The sequence below is a fragment of the Octopus sinensis genome, unplaced genomic scaffold (assembly GCF_006345805.1).
Source record: "Octopus sinensis unplaced genomic scaffold, ASM634580v1 Contig16382, whole genome shotgun sequence".
Taxonomy (NCBI): Eukaryota; Metazoa; Mollusca; class Cephalopoda; order Octopoda; family Octopodidae; genus Octopus; species Octopus sinensis.
Genome location: NW_021834310.1, coordinates 93002 through 101303, shown reverse-complemented (window position 1 = coordinate 101303; position 8302 = coordinate 93002). Strand labels below are relative to the sequence as shown.

At 34.9% G+C, this 8302-nt stretch overlaps 1 protein-coding gene across 1 annotated transcript; it reads left to right on the top strand.

The window, feature by feature from the left end:
- The first annotated feature begins 3844 nt into the window (after window positions 1-3844).
- On the top strand, window positions 3845-8052 carry LOC115230800. Its single transcript, XM_029800927.1, has 2 exons — window positions 3845-7208; window positions 7511-8052. Exons 1-2 carry the CDS (start codon window positions 3845-3847, stop codon window positions 8050-8052), a joined length of 3906 nt encoding a protein of 1301 aa, XP_029656787.1.
- The last annotated feature ends 250 nt before the right edge of the window (window positions 8053-8302 follow it).

Below are 8302 nucleotides of genomic sequence, written 5' to 3'. Positions count from 1 at the left end.
AGAATATCTTGATGAAAACGACAGCGAGAATATTAACAATGATGTGAACCCAATTATTCGCGATAAAAGAAATTCAATTCATCCTATGTTTTTCTCTTTAAATTATTAATGCATATATCATTATCGACCATGAATCAAAATTAAAGCTATTATCATATTTGACTTTGACAGAATGTGCAATCACAGATTGCACGACTTTGAATAGAGTGTGCAATTAAACAGATTTGAAAAACCACTTTGATAGTTGAAACCACATTAGCACAATCATTAACACAATTTACCACCAATTGACGCACGACCTTGAATAGAGTGTGCAATTAACAGATTTTGAAAAAAACTTTGATAGTTGAAACCACATTAGCACACCATTAACACAATTTACCACCAATTGACGCGCAATCAGAAGAATTTGCGTAAAAATATTAACTATTTACTTGAGTTTTCGTAAAGATAGATTTATTTTCGGTATGCCTCTTTTCCTAAACTTTTTATTATTCAAAAATAATTTTTTTAAATAGATAACCGAAGGAGGAAAAAACGAAGCTGAAGAAAAAACGGTCAGCTTAATAAGGTAATTAATTAAATTTTTTGTGTGTCGCTTTTTTGTGTGTCGCTTTCTTGCCTGCCGCATTTCCGCCTGCCGCATCTCCCCCTGCCCCATTTCCGCCAGTAAAAAACAAAAAAAGAAAAAAAAAAGGAAATTACAAAGGAAAAATGAAAAATTAAATATAAAAAAAAAAAAACCACAAAAAATGAAAAAAAAAGTGTGCAATGACAATAAACAAGGCCCAGGGACAGTCATTAAAGGTAGTTGGGTTATTTTTAGAGAGTGAGTGCTTTTCACATGGACAGCTGTATGTGGGATGCTCGAGGGTAGGCAGAAGAGAAAATTTATTCAATATGCCAAGGAAGGACGGACGACAAACATCGTTTATCAACAGGCGATAGAATAGGGTTACATTAAACCAGGTAGTTTTATACTACATAAACTTATAGTTGTTTGATGAAACAGGCCCTCCGCAGGAGCTAGGTCGCGGTGAGCGAAGCGAGCTGCCGAGCTAGTATTAATATAATTTCATAGTGCACGTTTCTTCGGTTTTTGTTGACTGCTTTTTTACAATGCCTTTAAACAGGAGTTCCAAAGTGGATCTTGCCAATGCTTTTTATATCAGCAAATATTCCACTTCAAAGTTACGAAATACATCAATTATTGATTTTTTAATAAATATGGACATTCTGTTCCTTCGGAAACCAAATGCAGAGACATTGTTACAATTCTTGGTGAAAAGATGGTTTCACAAATTATTAACACAGTTTCAAGTGAACAAATTGTTTTAATGATTGACGAAAGTGATTTTGGAAAAGAGAAGTATACTAATTGTCTTGTTGGAACGTTAAAAAATCCACAAGAATATTTGGATCACATAAAACAAACGCCCCCAGGGGCGTTTGTTTAATATGTGTAAAGTTAGGGGCGTTTATTTAATATGTGTAAAGTTAGGGGCGTTAATTTAATATGTGTAAAGTTAGGGGCGTTTATTTAATATGTGTGAAGTTAGGGCGTTTATTTAATATGTGTAAAGTTAGGGGCGTTTATTTAATATGTGTAAAGTTAGGGGCGTTTATTTAATATGTGTAAAGTTAGGGGCGTTTATTTAATATGTGTGAAGTTAGGGCGTTTATTTAATATGTGTAAAGTTAGGGGCGTTTATTTAATATGTGTGAAGTTAGGACGTTTATTTAATATGTGTAAAGTTAGGGGCGTTTATTTAATATGTGTGAAGTTAGGGCGTTTATTTAATATGTGTGAAGTTAGGGGCGTTTATTTAATATGTGTAAAGTTAGGGGCGTTTATTTAATATGTGTAAAGTTAGGGGCGTTTATTTAATATGTGTGAAGTTAGGGCGTTTATTTAATATGTGTAAAGTTAGGGGCGTTTATTTAATATGTGTGAAGTTAGGGGCGTTTATTTAATATGTGTGAAGTTAGGGCGTTTATTTAATATGTGTAAAGTTAGGGGCGTTTATTTAATATGTGTGAAGTTAGGGGCGTTTATTTAATATGTGTGAAGTTAGGGCGTTTATTTAATATGTGTAAAGTTAGGGGCGTTTATTTAATATGTGTGAAGTTAGGACGTTTATTTAATATGTGTGAAGTTAGGGGCGTTTATTTAATATGTGTAAAGTTAGGGGCGTTAATTTAATATGTGTAAAGTTAGGGGCGTTTATTTAATATGTGTAAAGTTAGGGGCGTTTATTTAATATGTGTGAAGTTAGGGCGTTTATTTAATATGTGTAAAGTTAGGGGCGTTTATTTAATATGTGTAAAGTTAGGGGCGTTTATTTAATATGTGTAAAGTTAGGGGCGTTTATTTAATATGTGTGAAGTTAGGGCGTTTATTTAATATGTGTAAAGTTAGGGGCGTTTATTTAATATGTGTGAAGTTAGGGGCGTTTATTTAATATATGTAAAGTTAGGGGCGTTTATTTAATATGTGTAAAGTTAGGGGCGTTTATTTAATATGTGTGAAGTTAGGGCGTTTATTTAATATGTGTAAGTTAGGGGCGTTTATTTAATATGTGTAAAGTTAGGGGCGTTTATTTAATATGTGTGAAGTTAGGGCGTTTATTTAATATGTGTAAAGTTAGGGGCGTTTATTTAATATGTGTGAAGTTAGGGGCGTTTATTTAATATGTGTAAAGTTAGGGGCGTTTATTTAATATGTGTGAAGTTAGGGGCGTTTATTTAATATGTGTGAAGTTAGGGCGTTTGTTTAATATGTGTTATATTGATGTTATAAAAAATTATATATAATTTTCCCATGTTTTATGTAGGTAGTACATACGAAACAACTTTAAGAAAACTTTTAGGAAGTGATACAATCGGGAAAATATCATTTTTTAGGCAAAAGGACTAATGAAATCAAAAATGATTTGTGTTTACTGTAGAAAGAAATGGTTTGGGTTTTCAAGTGTACCTTATCTGACCAATATACCTGGAAATGTCAGAATTAAAACTGTTTAAAATACAAGACCACATTGTCAATACGAACAGGTTCTGTTTTGGCTACTTCGAGTATAATTCCAAACATGGTTAGATATTTTGTATAGGTGGAGCAATGAAGAATCAATTGTTATGATTAAAAAACCACTGACTGTATCATCTCCAACACTTATAGAAATTTTTAAAACCATTAGAAAATGTATTAACAGACACTTTGAAAGTAACCCCGTAAAATTGGGTGGAGAAAATGTAGTCTGCCAAATCGATGAAAGTCTCTTTTGTCATAAACAAAAGTACCATCGGGGTAGACTTGCTAATTCTCAAGTGTGGGTATTCGGTATTGTTGATACCTCATTTTCACCGGCAAGAGGTTTTATGCGAGTGGTTCCAAATCGATCAGCGGCCACTTTAAAACCAATTATCTGTGAAGTAATTCTGCCAGGATCAATTATCCATAGTGATGAATGGAGGGTCCTGGGTTCGATTCCAAGTGTCTGCCTCTGCCACATTCCATGTAAGAAATAATACGAGAAACTGGGAATCTTATTTCTTTAAGACGTATTCTTTGGATAACTCCTTGTACGGAAAATGACTGTTTCTTGTAAAAATCAAAAAAGAATTTTTACAAGACTACCTATACGAATTTATGTGGCGTGACAACGTAATTGGTGATCCTTTTGAAAAGTTAATGGAGCTTTTGAAAAATTATTATGTTGTTCAATAAACTTGTTTCTAAAGTATAGTATTTATTTATAAATTTGATTTTTAGTTTTACATACGAGTATTAATTCTTGTTGTTACGTGCATGTTTGTTTCTACTGGGTCTAATGAAACATTTCCAATGGACCTATCTACGGAAGATAATGAAAGAGAAACCAATAATAACGTAGATCGTGTGGTCCGTGGGCAGCTTGGAACGCAAGAATCTGATATTCCCCCTCCAAATTCGGTGTCGCAACCGGATTGTCCTGCTAATCTGTTAACTCTACGGGCTATCATCGATCAAGTAACGCAGGTGGACATGATCAAATGGGCGAATGAAGTGGTTAACGTTTCTCGAGCAAGATTCAAAAGAATACCACGTGGTGGATGGCCTATGATTACTCAGGCTTTTAACGAAAAGTTCCTCACGTCCAAATCTGTGGCGAATGTGAAGAGTCTGGCTAAGATGACGGGAACAAAGTCTAACTCTCAAATGGATCAAGAAAAGAATCACAAGACTGAAATCTCTAATTTTAGAGATTGCTCAATTGAATTTTCTTACCAAATAGAGCAAGTAAAATCTATCTCTCGAAAAAAACGAAAGCCGACCAAAAAAGTCCCATATCAACTACTTAAAATAGAAATATTGTCTGGAATAAATGCAGTGATTAATGAATATATAAAGACCAACCCTCCTGTCAATTTGAATGATATCACCGATATCGTTTATGCTGCACAGCTGACATACCAATCTCTCACAAAATACTCTCCTAAGAATAACAACTGGAAAGGAATAATGGAAGCAAAACTAATTAAACTTAAAGAACAATACGAACAGACTAATACACTTATTGATCAAAAAGGAAGCTTGAAGTTTGATAATGCAACGAGGGATACGCTGAGTGAATATGGATATCGAAAGGCAAAGAAAGGAGAACTTGGAAGAATTTCTGCTTGCATTGGAGACGAAATAAAGATTGTTGAGAAGAAACTTCGACTCCATGATGCAAGAAAAGAATTTCGGAAACAGAATTGGTTTTTTGAATTGAATCGGCGGTGTTTCTATCGCAGTTTAAATGATGAGAGAAAGAGTGCAGAGTTCATGTTTAATAACAGTGAATGTTTAACATATTGGGAAAAAATATGGAGTAGAAATGAGAAGAGCGATAATGTGTTACACATTAACAAGAGAGTGACATGGGCAGAGGATACATTTGCAGAGTTTAGTAAAGAAAGCATCCTTGAAACAATTAAACAACTCCCAAACTGGAGAGCTAGCGGTTGTGATGGGGTGTATAATTTCTTTCTAAAAAGAATGACCTTAATCCATGATCACTTGTGTGAAGAACTAGTCAAGATAATCCATGGTGAATACATACCGGATGAGTGGTTCTACACTGGAATCACATATCTCATCCCAAAGAAAGATATTTGTCAAGGACCCGAAGATTTGAGACCAATTACTTGTATGTCTAACCTATATAAGCTTGCAACGAAATGTGTTAACAGGAAGTTGGGAGATTATATTGAGGCATATAATCTGATTGCCGATAATCAATTGGGAACTCGGCGAATGTGTCAAGGGGCAAAGAAACAAGCAATTCTTAACCGGTGCATTCACAAGCAAAACGGAAATAATTTGTTTTCTACCTGGATTGACGTAAAGAAAGCGTTCGATTCGGTAGATCACGACTTTCTGTTCCAGGTGCTTGAAAACTCTGGACTCCCTAGCTGGATTGTGAATTTTGTGAAGAACCTTGTAACGAAGTGGAGAATAAAGCTAATTCTGAATCATAATGAAATCGGAGAGGTAAAATTGGAAAGAGGCATACTCCAGGGTGATTCCTTGTCACCTCAAATCTTTGCCCTGGTGATGGATCCTCTTAGTAGAATTCTGAATGCTAAGTACCCAAAAGTGATGATTGATAACCAAGATCAGGGTTGTATTACATATACAACAAATCACTTACTGTTTATGGATGATCTAAAAATATTTTCACAAAAAGAAGATACAATGATGAATATGATGAATGAGGTAAACAATTTCTTCGAAGCTGCCGGACTGGAAAAAAATGTCGAAAAGTCTGCAACTAATCTGGCAGACCTTGGGTCTGAAGCTAAATTGCTTGATGGGATGGAAGGTTACAGATACCTTGGAGTGCTAGAAGATAGAAGAAGCGATGTATTGAAAAGCGAAGTATTGAAGGCACTCTTTGGGGAACTAAAAAAGAGGATCGACAATCTTTCGAAGACCAAACTAAACTCGTGTAGATTATTTAAAGCCATAAATGAACACGCATTATCCCTCTATAACTATTATATTGGGCTTGTCGACATTGAGCCACTAGAGTTTGAACAAATTGACAAAAATGTACGCAGCATCCTTGTACATCATCGAATTCATTTGAAGCCTGCAAACAAGGAAAGGCTTTACTTTCCAAGAGATCAATTTGGAAGAGGACTTGTATCCATTACTCATAAAAGTGAACGGATACTATTTCAATTCCTTCGTGATCTTGAAAAAAAATCTCGTTACTGCATAAGAAAAGGAGGGATTCTGCGAGTCATCAATTCAAAGAGAACACATTTGGCCACAATTGCTGAATACCTCAAGCGCAAATACAACATCCAAGATATTGGAAGCCTTGATTTGAACATGCTGAGAGAATTGCAGAAGAACAGCTTAATTGAGCAAATAATGAAAAAACCATTACATGCAATTCTCTTTGATTGTTTGAATGATTCCAATGTCGACGTTGCAGAATCTTCTCATTGGTTATCACATGGAAATAACTCACCAAGATCCGAGGCTTTGCTATGCTTTATACAGGACCGTAATCTATTTTTCGACAATGTTGGGGCAATTTGCAGTCACTGTAACTCTTCCAAAAAGACTGTTGACCACTTGGCAACGAGGTGTGGTCGAATGCTGAATAGTGACTACTTACGACGACACAACGAAGTAGTGAAATGTGTACATCTACATCTATGCAAGGAGTATGGAATCAAGAAATCTAAGAAATTGAAAACCCACTCTGTTCAATCAGTGGTTGCAAATAACTCTGTGGAGATTCGTGTTGACACCACAATTAATACGGATACGAAGGTTGAGAATAACAAGCCGGATATCTTTGTACTTGATAAAATGAGGAACACAATCATGCTTATAGAGATTGGAATCACCTCTCAAAAAAAATTGAAGCAAGTCGAAGTGGAAAAGCTCCACAAGTACGACCTGCTTGCCAGTGAACTGGGATTAATCCACAAAGCCAAGGTAACCATAGTACCATTGGTACTAACGTGGGATGGTGTTGTGAGTAAATACTATAAACATCACTGCGATACTATTGGTTTGGAAGAACTTACACGAGCTTACATTCAGTCGGTGGTTATCAGAAAAACATTGGAGAGTATGCGTGTAGAACACAAATTTGGAATGATCCCGCCAGAAGAATGCCAAACGACTCGTTTTACAAATGGAACAACGGAAGAGACTCTGCCAAGTGAGGCCATTGAGTCGAACTTGAGAACGTCCACAGAAGAGGCCAACCCTGTGAGATGGATGAGTGTGCCCATCGAAGAGATTGGCTTTAGCTCGAAGAGGAGGAGAATCGAGTAAGAGGACGCATTAATTAGTTCAATTGATAAATAATTAGTCTTTATTAGTTTTACATTATTTTAATGTTTTCGTCGAATGTTTGACATGTATAAATTTAGGGGCGTTTGTTTAATATGTGTAAATTTGGGGGCGTTTGTTTAATGTGATCCGAATATTTTTTAATTGATTGTATTGCAATTAATACAGCTCCCAATTCCGCGATTATATGTCAAATTATTGATGACGTCATTCGCAAACTCAGTGTTGATAAGAAAAATTTTTATTTACTTATTTCTGATGCTGCTTCATATATGGTTTCTTCTGGAAAAATATTAAAGCAATTATATTCAAATCTATTTCATGTCACTTGTGTGGCGCATTTATTACATAATTGTGCCTTCAGAATTAAATCACATTATCCAGTGATAGATAAATTAATATCGTGCGTCAAAGCACTTGTTGTCAAAAATAATTCACGACGTCAATTATTTACAGAAATTGGATATCCACCCGAGCTCATTGTAACTAGATGGGGCAGTTGGTTAAATGCTGCTGACTATTATGCAAAAAATTTAACACAAATCATTAATACTTGTAATGGTATAGAAGAGGAATCTTTATTGATACAAAGAGCAAAGGAATCCGTTATGAATGAATTTCTTCATACGAATTTAGAAGACATAAGCCGGGAATATCATTTATTAACAGATATTTTAATGAAAATTGAATCTAATAAATTCACTATTTAAGAGCGTATCATTTTTTGAAAATGTTGATTTTAAAGAAGATTCCTGCAAAATTCGAGACTACATAAGCTTACGAATTTCAAGAAACGACATTTTCGAAATAATAGAGTTATCTAAGCTACCAATTACTCCATTTCACCACGCATTATTATTGGATTGCCCGGCAACATCGTGTGAAGTAGGAGGATCATTTTCTATTCTTCACAAAATTTTAACCAAGGATAGAAATTTCCTACCTGAAAATGTTAAATAT